The sequence below is a fragment of the Pyrus communis genome, chromosome 4 (genome assembly GCF_041283825.1).
Source record: "Pyrus communis isolate YQ-2024b chromosome 4, ASM4128382v1, whole genome shotgun sequence".
Classification (NCBI taxonomy): Eukaryota; Viridiplantae; Streptophyta; class Magnoliopsida; order Rosales; family Rosaceae; genus Pyrus; species Pyrus communis.
The window spans coordinates 5,396,053-5,410,356 of record NC_142568.1 but is presented as its reverse complement, the minus strand read 5'-3'; the positions used below and the strand labels follow the sequence as shown (position 1 = coordinate 5,410,356).

General features: G+C 37.6%; 1 protein-coding gene and 1 pseudogene across 3 annotated transcripts; both read left to right on the top strand.

The window, feature by feature from the left end:
* The first annotated feature begins 1,046 nt into the window (after nucleotides 1-1,046).
* On the top strand, nucleotides 1,047-5,720 carry LOC137722614 (UMP-CMP kinase 3). 3 transcript variants are annotated; one of them, XM_068461656.2, is made up of 10 exons: nucleotides 1,047-1,186; nucleotides 2,351-2,412; nucleotides 2,664-2,715; nucleotides 3,156-3,273; nucleotides 3,871-4,027; nucleotides 4,148-4,228; nucleotides 4,354-4,461; nucleotides 4,542-4,613; nucleotides 4,925-4,977; nucleotides 5,553-5,720. In XM_068461656.2, the coding sequence occupies exons 2-9, from the start codon at nucleotides 2,383-2,385 to the stop codon at nucleotides 4,931-4,933; spliced, it is 627 nt and encodes a 208-aa protein (XP_068317757.1). In that variant the 5' UTR covers nucleotides 1,047-1,186; nucleotides 2,351-2,382; the 3' UTR covers nucleotides 4,934-4,977; nucleotides 5,553-5,720. The 3 variants fall into 3 exon arrangements, with proteins under 3 accessions (XP_068317757.1, XP_088548524.1, XP_068317758.2); XM_088692398.1 differs by lacking the exons at nucleotides 4,925-4,977; nucleotides 5,553-5,720 and having other exon boundaries at nucleotides 4,542-4,819; XM_068461657.2 differs by lacking the exons at nucleotides 4,925-4,977; nucleotides 5,553-5,720 and having other exon boundaries at nucleotides 1,106-1,186; nucleotides 2,355-2,412; nucleotides 4,542-4,819.
* LOC148697345 (uncharacterized) lies at nucleotides 5,141-14,242 on the top strand (annotated as a pseudogene).
* Nucleotides 14,243-14,304: the final 62 nt, after the last annotated feature.

Below are 14,304 nucleotides of genomic sequence, written 5' to 3'. Positions count from 1 at the left end.
AGGTGTACAACATGCAAGGGCAAATCAAGCTAATTATCCACTGCATCACTCCTTGACGAGGTAATATGCACATTCATTGCTAATACTGAGATTGTTTTCCTATTTACATAGGAGTGAACCTATTTACAGTGTTGTCACAATACATAGTCAGAGATAGGGTTAACTCAAGTTTTGGTTAAGTATATTCATTTGTAAAACACATGGATGTTTTTGGAGGAAGCTGACTTGGTAACTGAACTTTTCAATTCATTGTGGTATGCTTATTCTTCCTGAAATTTCGTAAATACCAATGTGATTGGTACTAGTTGATCATTGAATCCCTTTAATTGCTATTGTTTGTGTCTCTTCATGGTTGAACAATATATTTTCCTTAATGCATCAACAATGCTTTGATGCCGGTTGCTTGTGAGAGGTTTTTTGTTGCTCTTGTAAGGCTGATGTAATGTTGAAGCAAATTTTCCATTTTATGATTTTGAGGTCCTCTGCAACGAGGAATAAAACGGTAGTGGCATGAAATGGCATGTGCTATGTCCAATTATTGGATTCACTTCGTATGTAGCTTTCATCTACATGTCTTTCGGTAACTTGGGTCGAATTTCCTCGACAAGACGAAGTTGAGTTTTGTGGGGAGGAATGGCACTCGGTTCATCTTGGATGGCAAGGCATTTTAAATTAATGGGTGAAATTCATTAGGGAGAACTGGGCATCGGGAAAACATGGAGGATTGGGAGAACCAGATAAAGTTCTTAGATTTTTTTTTCAGGTTTTTTCTTTTTTAAATTTTCTATTTAAAAATAATTTTTTAAATGACGAGAAATATCTCAAAATCCATTCAAATCTTTAATCAAACTTTATAAGAATCCTTGAAAATCAATTTGAAAGTTGTAAGGATTCTACAATTTTTTGAAATCTATCACTCAAAAAAATATTTTAAAATCATATGAAATGCGAATTGAACAAATCGGTAGGCAGGCTTTAGCCGTTGCACGTACGCAAAATTTTTCCCACTCCGCGAAATTCCCATTTTACCCTTACCGACGAAAACGCGCAAAGGGTCATTGCCTTTCTTCCATTCAAAACAAAGTCCTCCCCCCTCCCTCTCTTCTTCTATTTAAGAAAAACCAGAGCCACCACAGCTCCCAGAACGCAGCGCAGCTCAGATCTTCGTACCAAAATTCGCACACAGGTATGGCTTCTTCTCAATTCGCGCTTTCGATTAGCATTTGATGCAATGGAATTAGGTTTTGATCTGCGTTTCTGCGATCGAATTCTTTTGCTCCGCATCGTGTTTGTTAATGCTTGATTTGACTAGTAAACGTCGTCGGATTGTTTAATTTCGATTGGATTTTGTGTTTTTGAGCTCGCATTTGATCGGATTGTGATTTTTTTTTTTTTTTTTTTTTGTTTTTGTTTTTTTGCGTGGATCTGATCGATGCGGTTTTGATCCGTGTCTATTTGGTTTGGTTTCGTGGAAGGGAGTGGAAAGTCTCAAGATTTTTCTTTTTATGTTTATTCATTTGACATTTTTGACTGTGTTTATGTAGATTTCAGCTTGCGTACTCGGTTTAGTGCTCGATCTGAGTCTCCATGATGCTTTGACATCTATTCGCGTTGCATGATTTGATGAATTTCGGCATTTCTAGTCTCTGATAGCATAAATTTTTGTTAGATCTCGACGTAGTTCTGATTGGTGTTAAATTGATCTAGGAGGAAAAAGGGAGGGAAAGATTGAGAGTAAAATTTTGAATTTTTTTATATGCTGATTTTACTTGCAATGAGAAATGGTGGAGCTTCTGCATTAAATTGAAACAGAATTTTTTTTTTTGTCTCCTTGCATGTCTGCTTTTTTGCATCCGAATTAATCCCACTGTTTGTCTGTGTTGGATCTTTGAATAATTGAATGATTTTAAAATTATTGATGGGAAAAGTCCAATCTCTGAGATATTTTCTACATTTTTTGTGAAGTTTTCTGATCACTTTAATCAAATCTATGCTTTTTGTTGAATTTTTGTATTTCACTTTGGAGAAGTAAACTTTACAACACTGGGACTAAAATTTGATTCTGATAAATATGGCCCCCTGCTTTTATATATCACACAGTTTAGAAGACTTGTTAAAAGACACTTTATGAAGGGTAGTTTGGACTATAATGGGAGTTTTATGGTTCAATTGTGATGCACAAGACACTGGCTATTCAGACCGTTGTGGTGGAAAATTAATATATTTATATGTGTAAATGGAAGCATATATGTGCCATGTGTACAAGACAGTTTATTAGCTTATCAACTATTTTTGCACATTCAAGCATAAACATGGGTTTTTTGTAATTGCAATGTTCTGGTTTGTGCAGATAGGATATTCAGAGACAAGTAGTTCGTGCTCATGGGTGAAGTTGTTGATGCCGGAAAGAAGGTATATCTTGGGTTTTTTTTTTATTTATTTTTTATTGAGGTTTCTAAAATTATGCACGGTTTCTTCTGGAAACTTTGTCACTTAAGTTGATATTGCTAAATTTACTGAGAAATGAAATGCTTTTATTTAGTCTTCTCCAGACTCCGGGAGGACATTATTCTTTTTTCTGATTTCAATATATGCACCTATAATATTTGTTGTTTCATTTCATACTACTTTAAGCTTAAATTGAGAAATTCATCCTATTGCAGGAGGCTAATGGAAGCTTAGCTGATCTGAACCCTACAGTTGTTTTTGTCTTGGGTAAGAAAATTATGGAACTAGGACTAGTTGTATTCTAATCATCCTTGTTTTTCTGAGATGTTAGCAACCTGGGATAAGAACCACTAATCTTGGCTCATGATTTTAGTATCCATCTTTTCTTGTTGCTTAAGAGTTTAATGAAAACAAGTGCATGATTTAAGAGTCCTGTATGTCAAAGAGATGATGTTTAAGTATGATAGATAGGCTATCTAAGTTTTCATTTCAGTTTACTCATGACATGGGAAGACTAATTATTGATATGATCCTTAGGTTTGTTTACATTCCTCTCATTTGTTGTTGTAGCTGTATTTTAATTGTACATTTTCTGTTTAGTTTTTTTGTTTTTTCCTTAATTCCAGTAGCTACACTAAAGCTGCCAGTCTCCTTTCTTGTGAGGTACCTATGGATGCTCTTATCAGTTGTTTCTTTTAATTTTATAGGTGGCCCAGGCAGCGGAAAGGGTACTCAATGTGCAAACATTGTTCGGCACTTTGGGTTTACCCATCTCAGTGCTGGCGATCTTCTTAGAGCAGAAATCAAGTCTGGCTCTGAAAATGGGTATGGCATATCGTCTTTTAATCTGTACAATGTTCATTTTCAAAACTACAATCCTTTTAGGTTGAAGCATTGACTGAAATCCAACTCTTTCTGTAAAAGTATTTGTCTTGGGATTGAGAAGATACTTCAATTGTAATTCAGATTGAAGTCTTAAAATCACACACACATAAGCGTTGATTTCCTGTGTGCTGTTCTGTGTCATCATCTGGTGGTCTTATTGTTTACTTTTTAGTTTGGATCTGTTTGCATGGTATTTATCTTTCCAATGTTTCAATATTTGTGTAATCTACTTTTGGCGCTTTATAGTAAAGGGATACATGATGAGGGTAGCATTCTGCTTCTTGAGTATGCTAAAAGTCATCTCCAGTTATCATGATTCCGTCACCCAACAGTTTCTCTTTCATAAGATGTCGTGTAGCGTTACTTGAGGGGCAAGGTTGATGATACGGTTGAGGATGCTTGCCTCTGTTGTGTCTTGTTTTGAGTCGTCTTAAATGAAAAATGATTGCAAAGTTAGTCTTTACTCTGGACTTTGTATGCCCATCATAATTATTTTACATTTCTCATTTAACAACACTTTTTTTTAATGGTTGACAGGACCATGATTTCGAACATGATTAAAGAAGGAAAGATTGTTCCTTCTGAAGTAACAATTAAACTTCTTGAACGAGCAATGCTGGAAAATGGTAATGACAAGTTTCTCATTGATGGGTTTCCTCGTAATGAGGAAAATCGTGCTGCATTTGAGGCTGTGGTGAGCCCTCTGGATAACCTTTCCTCATGACTTAATTACAGTTTTCGGTGATTGACTGGTTTTCATAGGGGTTTATTTACATGTTGAAGCCAATGGCAAACTGTGTTAATGATTTTGCAGACTAAAATCGAGCCTTCATTTGTCTTGTTTTTTGACTGTTCTGATGAAGAGATGGAGAGGCGGCTTTTGGGTAGGAACCAGGTAAAATATGTGATTTTTTCTTGTAGAGGAATATGTATATTGTCTTGGTATAATGATTTCATCTCTTTTTTGTTTCCGACCTAATTATGGTGATGCTTTGTGTTTCTTTTGTTGGGCCAATGAAGGGAAGAGAGGATGATAACATAGAAACAATAAGGAAGCGGTTTAAGGTTTTCCAAGATTCTAGTCTCCCTGTGATAGAGTACTACAACTCCAAGGGGAAAGTTCGGAAGGTAATTCTTCAATTGGTTTTACTTTTTTTAACAATATAATCTTGCATGTTTGTTGGAATCATTGTTGTTTTCACTCTCAGATTGATGCTGGAAGGCCTGTTGAAGAGGTTTATGAGTCCGTTAAAGCTATTTTTGAACCAAAAAATGAGAAGGTAAATGGCCATAGCCATGCTTAATCTTGTTGCGGATGTAATGGTGTAAGATTTGATTAGGAAGTGAGTTCATGGGGGTATATTTTCTTACTAGCTCTATTAGAATCGATGAATTTGTGTGACCTCAGTTTGCCACAAATGTGATTACATGCGTGTCATTGACATTAACTTTAACTACATTTAATAAGAATATCGTGTTGTTCCCACACGACCCCCCCCCCCTCCCCCCCTCCTCCCGGGGGCAGAATCTAGCATTCATTTGAATATGTGCATATTTTCCGTGTCATTGACGTCCCTTTTTGCTGTTACAGGCTGATTAATTGCTGCGATTGTAACCAAGATTTCAGATCCTATGACTATTGAGGTAGAAACCTTAATCTTGAACGACAAGAATAACAGTTGACACATGCTTTGATATTACCTCGTTTCGCTTTCATTTTGCACTAAAGCACACATTCTCCTTTTTTGCTTTCCATTTAGGACCAGGAATCTAAAAACTCTAAATAGAAATAGAATAAGAATGGAATATGAGAACCCAATTGACAGACAGACATACGGATGGAATAAAGGCAAACAATAACAATGATGCTGGTGACAGTGGGTTTTCCATCTTCGACCAGGAATCCGAACTGTTTTTGTCACTTTTAGGGTTGACATAGTATGATGTTGTCAAAGAGTCATAAATTTGTTACATGCATTGTTTAAATTTGGTTTGTGATCATCGGCCGAAAAACAGACTTTCCAAATCAACTGCTTTGCAAATGGGATTCTTAACAGTTAAATGTAAGTAAACAATGCCATTGAACATATTCGAATGCCCATAGCCCATGTTTCGTTCGACTGCCACACCCCCGTCCCGACATACATGCACAGAAGCACTCTCACTTTTTACCCAATGCCAATTTAACCATTTCGTTTTCAATGGTATCTTTCTTTCAGGTGATGCAATTGCTAGCTGCATATAGCGTATTCTTTGGCAGGTTTTATTCCTATTGCTTACTTATTATACAAGGTTGTATTATTTTACGCAATTGAGGTGTATCCCTCTAGCCTTACATTATGATTGTATTCTAAATTTAAGATTTATAGTAATAATTATTGGAATAATGTTCCGATTTCGAGTTTGATGTGATCCATTTTTGGTTATTTTGGAAAAATAGTTCGAATTACACGAAATATTGAAAGATATATAAAAAAAAAGTACAGAAAATTGTTGCAAGAGTGATTCGCTTGCAAAGATTTTTGATACAAAAATAGGATAGATCGACTATGCACAAAATCGAAATTACTAAAATACCCACATATAAATACTAAAAATCATCAGTCCATTGCATCACTGTTCTTATTTGGAGCAGAGGGATGTTGAGAGAGCTCTGTGAGCTCTGGGTTTATGGGTTGAGCTTAGATCTCAGAGCTTCGATTTCTAAGAGAGGGAAGTCTAAAGAGAGGCGAGAAGAGTGAGTTGGGTTTTGGGTTGACCTTATACCTCTGATTTCGAGCAAATGGATTCAAGAGAGAGGTGAGAAGAGTGAGTTGGGTTTTGTACCATATTTTCTATTTTGGCCAGAAAGTTCCATTTTTTTCGACGACTAAAGCTTCGGCAGACATGGTAAGGTAGGGTGTTTATTTCCAATTTCCTTCATCAATGATTTATGGAATAATGAGTTGTTTGTAAGACGAATTAATACTTAGAAGTTAAATTAAGGTTTGTATTTCATGTTGGGGCGTATGGGTTGTGGAATAAATATCAAGTTTTGACGTGCTACAAACTGGAATGGAACAATTTCTGGTTCAAGTGTCCAATTGTAGAAATTTGTGAAAATTTTCCCGTAATGTGTATGTGGTGTGCATATGATGTGCATGGCTACATCTTAATATAAGAAGCGAGAATGTTCACTAGTTATGATGCACGTATGTTGTGCCCCGGAATTTAGCGAGTATGATGACCACAACCTAGTTGGCCTCCGCAAATAACAAAATTAAGAAAACGCTTAGAGGACGTTAAGCGTCATGCGTGTCCATGAAATAACGACAACGAGTATCATGTTTTCCACATGCACAGTTAAGTGGTGATTGATGTACGTAACAAGACTTTTCAAACTGTCATTGTAACCTTATATACGTAACAATTATATTTTAATTGTATTCACTATACCAATACTTTGCCGGTAAAGTTTCTCTCGTTCTGTGCATATCATGTGTATGTACTGTACATATTATGTGCATGTGCTGTGCATATAGTGTATATGGTGCCTATTTACATCTTTGATACTTTTCGCATTAACGTAGTTTACTACTTTTTCCTTTGATTTAGAGACAGGCCTTGCAAATACTAAAAAAGCGAACGAGTTCGTGAAACAATTTCCTTTGATCAGTTGGGTTCTTTTGTGCCCATCAAACTACAATTTTCAAATCCTTGAAATATTTGAACCCAATTAAACTTGATACCAAATTCATATTAACGAATCTTCGATTCTTCATATAAAGTTTAGGGTCATTTATCTGATTGCGTCATTTTTCTAATTTCAAAGAGAGAGTTGTGAGCTATGAGTTTTTGGGTTGAGCTCAGATCTATGAGCATAACATGTGCATGTCGTGTACATGCAGTGTATGAGCGAGCTTAATACAAAGAGAGCAAACGAGTACACGAAACAATTTCGTCCATATCCTTCTCTCTTCCTTCTTTCCACACTAATTTCTCTCTTTTTCCTCAAAATTATCTCTTCTCCAAAAGGCAACTGACCTTTAATACGTTTTTTCATTTAACTACAGCCAAAGCAAATCCTATTTTAGTGCCTGTAAATTTGGATCGAGAGAAGGAGCAAAGGAAGGAGAAGACAGAAGAAATGGAAATCCACATATAAATCAGAGAAATGATAAAACAAAATAAAAAAAAAAATAAAAAAAACCAGAATTGAAGGATTTGGGTCTCCTCCAAGAAACACCAAACCAATCACTTCAACTCCAAAAATCTATCAATCAAAAAGCAAAATTAAGCAAATCTAATTCACAAATGAAAAGGTAAAAATCGAAGAAGATGGGTGGGTTAGAGAGAGAGCTTTGTGCGTATTCGAAATGTAGAGAGAGAGGAGAAAGAGAGAGAAAAAGAAAGAGAGAGAGAGCTTGGATGAAGAAGTTGGGTGGATTAGAGAGAAAGTTCTTGGATGAAGAAGACGGATGGGCTGAATTGGGCGAGAGAGATTTTCTCTCTCTCCTGTCTGTTTCTCTCTCTACAAAATGAGAAATGAGGGTTGGAATTTTTTTAATAACCCATTTGTATACAAGGACAATTTGGTCATTTTAAGGTGTAGGAAAATCCTATTTTTGTGAAATCCCATCCCCGGATTTCACTATTTAAAATTATGCATTCCGTATTTTGTATTCGTATTCGTAGTTTCAACGCTTATATATTTGCGGCATATAAATTTTTTGATAAGTAAAGGGACGAAAACGCCCTTAGTGAATTAAGTGGATTTTCGAGGACGTATTTAATTCCTATATGTTTTGTGACTTTTATTTACATATTTGGATAGTAGTCGTCGATATGAACATGTGGGCACAAACAGAATATAATTTGGAATTATAACGAAAGAGTTATAAATGAATGAAGTTAAGGGCAAAATGGTCATTTGACCATAAATTTAGAAAGCTCAGCAAATTTGATGTGTCACGTGTGTGGCTGTGATGGAAAGGAAATGAGAGAAAAGGGAGGGAAATGGACCAATCGGGGGAGGAAGAAAGGAGGGAAATGAGGGAAGAGAAAAAGAGGGAAACCTGGACCCCCTTTTGACTCACGACCCGACCCGGCGGCATCCATGTTTTCTGATGCTTTTCACGGTGGTTTTCTAGTGAATTGAAGCCACTCACCACCTAGAAAATATTTCTCATCGTTCCCTCTACTAATTCCACCCCAAAATGGACGAAATTTGGCCCGATTTCATGAGGAACAGCACCGGTGGGTGCAGTGGTTCCATGGTGGCGATCCGTTAATCCCAAAGCTGACTCCGTCAACCACCACCACCAATAGACTCCCCTTAACCTCAGGAACAAAGCCCATGCATTGGTTGGAGTGTCGGAGATGTTTTGGAGTCGAATCAAGAACACCTATTTCAAGGGTTTCCTGTGGGTCGAGGCAGTTTTCAGGTGTTTCCCGGCTGAATCGAACTTCGTACCAGGTATGAAAGTTGTTCCTCTTAATGAGATATACTTTCTTGTAAAATTTGGTAATTTTTAGAGTTAGTCGGAAAATCGGGTTTCCGTTCGCCGAAAACCGCCACCTACGACAGCGCGTGCGGTGGCGTGTGGCTAGTGGGCTGCTGATGCTTTTTTAAGATAAATTGATATCCTGATCTTAGATTTGATATCCGTATGACGTGGTTTGATTGTTTGAACCTAGTTTCATTACAATACATCACTTGATCATTGTACGAATCGACGATCCGACCGTTGGTTCGTCACCAAACTTTAATGCGTTATAGAACGTAATATTTGAGGATGTTAGGAATTGATAGATCAAGAATCCAACATACAGATCTTCCTGAATTGAATTCTAAGTTTGTAAAACTAATTGTTGACAGCCACCTAATTTTAGTAATTGGCGGAGATCCGACTGTCGAATCGTGATGAGATTTTAGTATGTTGTTCTATGAGCATAATGAGGACCTTAGAATGTTATGGATCTGAAATACGATGTGAAGATCTTCTGGATTGAATTACTAGGGTTGTGGACCCCACCGTTGATTGAGAGTTGACTTTTGGTTAGCATGTCTCGGATCGTTTGAAATACTAAAATTAGTATCACTAGAGACTCAGTGAGGCTTTGTGGGCTTATCTCGGTGAGTGACTTTAATATATGTGTGATATTGTTATTACCTTGAAACCCTTATGTGCTAGTATACTTTGTGGATACAGCATGGATTTCTAAATTATGTTTTATGTTGAATAATTGTTTTTATAAAGTTTGCTATCAATCTATTTTATGAACTGTTATGTGACTTGCATATTTGAAATGTTTATGAAATGTGTTTTGAAATATATATATTTTTGAAATGTTTGTTAAACGCGAGGGTTAGTAGAGGACCGTCACCCTAGTGTCACGGGGTGACACCGAGTCTGCACCATGTAGCAGTGGTACATGGATGGTCCTGCTTGGTTAATCCATGATGGGTGATCACTGCCTAACAGTTTCGTGGGTGTGACTTTGCTTGGTTAATCCGCGATGGGGGGTCACTACCTACTTGGTTATCTTTTCAAAGGTGGTCCTACTTGGTTAATCCACGATAGGGGACCATGGTCCTGCTTGGTTAATCCGTGATAGGGGACCATACTATTTATGGATCGTGCTTGGTTAATCCTTGATGGGTGATCCTTATGCCCATACATACTTAGGGGTGATCATGCTTGGTTGATCCGCGATGGGTGATCATTGCCTAACAGTTTCGTAGGTGTGACTTTGCTTAGTTAATCCGCGATGGGGGATCACTACCTACTTGGTTACCTTCTCAGGGGTGGCTCTGCTTGGTTAATCCGCTATAGTGGGCCACTTCCTATTTGGTTACTTATGTAGGCTTCGACCGAACTGCGTCCCTCTAGCCCTAGTTTTTAATGTATTTATGAATGATAGTTTTTTGAGAATCTTTGTGGTTTGAATTAGAAAAGCTGTTGGATGTCTGGGTGACTCATTCAGAGTTTTTAGTGATTTGGCTATGATTTCATAAGTATGAATTTCTATGTAAGATCCCACATAGCCCCGGGTAGGGGAGGGGAAGTGATGTGCCTTATATGTACATGTCTACCTCCCTATAGTAAGACACGTTTTTGGTGGAAGCCTAAGAACAAAACCGTGAGGGCGTAGCCCAAAGCAGACAATATCTTACTATGCGGACTGCGATGTGACAATTTTGTATCAGAGCCACTCCCTGGCCGAAAGTGTGCCGACGAAGGCGTCGAGCCCCTAAAATAGGTGGATTGTAAGATCCCACATCGCCCAGGGGAGGGGAGGTGATGTACCTTATATGTACATGCCCACCTCCCTATAGTAAGACGCGTTTTGGGTGGAAGCCCAAAAACAAAATCTTGAGGGTGTGGCCCAAAGCGAACAATATTTTACTATGCAGACTGGGATGTGACATGCTAATTGAGATTTATAAACTCTGATTGATGGTCTTTTTTTTGTTATCATATACGTTGTATTATTGTCACTTACTCGAACCTCGCAGCTTATCCGAGTTCTTGTTGGACAGTGCACCATTTCTCTGGTGTAAGCACTGATTGTACAAGTGACAGGTCTGAGTAGATTATGAGAGGTCGCTTGGTAATTTAGTTCCGTTGAGTGGTCCGAAATCCTTGCTATTGCTCATTTTCATAAGTTAGTCCAGAACCCCAGATTCGAGTGAATGGGAATTACCCACAATAGACCTTGTGAATATAAATTAAATTTACCATGTTATTACTCATAATCCAAGTAGGGAATTATGTAGAGTTCTTTAATTAAATTCGTGAAATGATATGTTATCTCATTGATTGATTAACGTAGTTAACTATTAAATTATGCATCTTTGATTCATGGAATTGATTAATTGACGTGATTGTGGAATGACGTTGGATATGATTGTTATTATTATGACTATATGAGTTGATCAATGTGGCTTGAGAATAATTTTGTGCTTCGTTGGTTATTTGATATGTTACATTCTGTGGATGGAGGTATCATGTTGAAAACATAGTGATTTATATGATGGATGAAATGGAAATCTTGAATGTCATGTAGGTTTGTTAGGTAGCCCTGAACCTAGTAATTTCATGCTTGTTAAGTTCTAATAATTGATTGAGGAATGTTATGTTTTTCGGCTTGAACGTACTGTGATAAACATCGGAGTGTAGTGAATGATGAACTACGAATGACTTGATCCTTTCTTACTCTTTTTGGGCTCAAACAACATTGCAAATACATCAGTATTCTTGAACCTCTCTCCAATCAGGTTTCCTTCAACACGACATGCTTCGTCGTCAGTGAGCGATGGCAACAAATACCTCAAATCCCTGGAGTTTGTGCTGGTCACATATATCATTTTGTTGGTACCCCTTTGCATCACTTTGGCATGGATGAATTGTTTTGAAAAGAAAACAGCCAGTAAAAGTGGCCTCATGTACATATATGTCATTTGACTCCTTGATTTCTTATTAGGTCTATTTGCAGCCTCGCCTCGAGATCTCTGTGTCCATGCAACTCGAATGAAGGAATCCTGAAAAACAAGCAAGAGAAACCTGAAACCTCTTTATCCCTTTCAGTGGTTAAAACTTGAAAGTTAACTGAGGAATCATTTAACCACGACTGACTTTTAAAACTTGAACTAACCGAGGCCATAGTGACTACCCTTTGTACTTTAAGCCTCTGTCATATAGTCGCATTTTCTAACCAGAGCATTCATAGGTCTTCATTTCACATGTTCTAACCACCTTAACCATTTTCTCTCACTTATCTCCAATTGGGGTCACACCGACTTTACCTCGAATAGGAGCATTTTTGCTCACCACCATAACTATGATGTATGCTCATCATACACCTAATATATTGACATGTGTCCTTTCATCTAGGTCTAGTTAACTTTCACATTAAATGTTACTTTTTCAATTTTGAAAAAAATTAACCACAGTTAAGAGAAAGAACATGTGTCAATTGATTAAGTGTATGGTGAATATACACCATAGTTTATAGTGGTGAGCAAAAGTGCTCCCTACCTCGAATATCCTCGTTCATAATTTTGTCATTTCTCATGTCCCCACACATCCAATGAAGCATTCTTATCTCCACTATACTCATTGTTTTCACGTGTTAATGCTTGACCGCCCAAACTTTGCAAGGGAAAAATAATGTAGGTGTGTTGAGAACGTCAATGATTCCCATATAATATTTTCCTTTGTTAGCCTTCAATCAATGTTGATAAGGGAGAATATCATGGGTTGATTACTTACTTTGTACCAATTAGCTATGTAGTGTTGATAAGGGAGAATATCATGGGTTGATTACTTACTTTGTACCAATTAGCTATGTAGTAGGAATCCTTGTAATTATAAATAATTACACCTATATTCTTTTATAATCAAGGTTATTGCATTTGAATTAAATTTCAGAACTTCTAATAAGCTAAATTTAAGATGGTATCAGAGCCCTTCATGGGTTCTTGATCCTCTACGTTTTTCTCCTTCTTTTTCTTCCCAAAAGTTGGACATTTCCTTTTCAACCAAGGGAGACACAAGTTCAGATGCTAAGGGTAATTCCAAAGATTCCTCTAGCCTTCTTTTCATCCATCATTCCGATCACACTAGAATGATGCTTGTTTCTAAGCCCTTTACGGGTGATAACTATGCTACTTGGTGCCATTCCATGATGATTGCGCTCAGTGCGAAAAATAAGTTAAGGTTCGTAGATGGTATTGTCGAAAAGCCAAATGCAAAGAAGACCATTGAACTTGCTTTTTGGCAATGATGTAACGACATGGTACTTATGTGGATTGTCAATGTCTTCGCATCGGACATATCATCTAGTGTTGTGTATTTAAGGACTGCTAAGGATGTTTGGGATGATCTCAAAGAGAAATTTTGCAACAAAACATCTCTCAACTTTTCGAAATTCAACGTGAAATTTCACGTACCACTCAAAACTAACAGCCAGTCAATGTTTAGTTCACTAAATTGAGGAGTTTATGGGATGAGATGAGATGGAGGTGTGTCAAACGGTGGAATCTTCTTCTTATGGTGCTACCAAATCCCACAGTGAACTAGCAAAAACTACAAAAGCTGCTACAGTTTCTCATAGGCCAAATAAGTCGTACGGAGCGGTTCACGGTCAATGCAACCCTTTCCATCCATCCGCAAGATCTATTCCTTATTAAATTAGGAGGAGAAACAACGAGGTATAGCCACTAGACAAGCCTTGATTGAACCCACATCTATGGCGGTGCAATAGTCACGCAACAATGGCAAGGGACGATCAACGGAGAGCAAACTTCTCCATTGTTCATACTGTGACCATGACCATCACACCTCTGACACCTGTTGGAAACTTCATGGTTATTTGCAGGGTTATCGTCTTCATGGCAAATTTTCAGAAACCGATGATGGTGATCGCAAAAAGAAAACTAAAGGTAGCAGTTCCAACGGCGGAGGGGGTCCATTAGCCAATAATATTCATTCTACAGGGTGTACCGACGTGATGCCCAGCCTTAGTCAAGAACAGTTCCAACAACCTTTATCAATGATGAGCCAAAAACTAGGCCTGGAAAGCAAAGCCAACGCAATCACTGCCATAGGTAGGATTTTTGACAAATGGATACTAGATAGTGGTGCAACAAACCACATTTATGGCCTTCCATTGGCTCAAGCAACTTTAAAGCCATCCTTGCCTCCCATGGGCTTACCTGATGGAACCAAAGTCCTTATTAATTCCGTTGGCTTGACTACATAATGTTCTTGGAATTGCTTCATTCTTGGTTAATTTGATTTCAGTGAGTTGTCTCACTCGATCATTTCACTGCTCAATAACTTTTTATCCCGATTTTTGTATCTTACAGGACCTGGAGACGAGGTCACGAGGTCATGAGGACAATGATTGGATTAAGATCTATTAATACTAAGCATGTTTTTGAACTTATACATTATGATATTTAGGGGCCTCATAAATTAACATCTC

Excerpts from the sequence above, each read along its gene's own strand:
- LOC137722614 (XM_088692398.1), top strand. The coding sequence starts at position 2,383 with ATGGGTGAAGTTGTTGATGCCGGAAAGAAG. Across the intron at positions 2,716-3,155 it reads TACAGTTGTTTTTGTCTTGG|GTGGCCCAGGCAGCGGAAAG; the intron begins GTAAGAAAATTA and ends TTAATTTTATAG. Across the intron at positions 4,229-4,353 it reads GGCTTTTGGGTAGGAACCAG|GGAAGAGAGGATGATAACAT; the intron begins GTAAAATATGTG and ends GGGCCAATGAAG.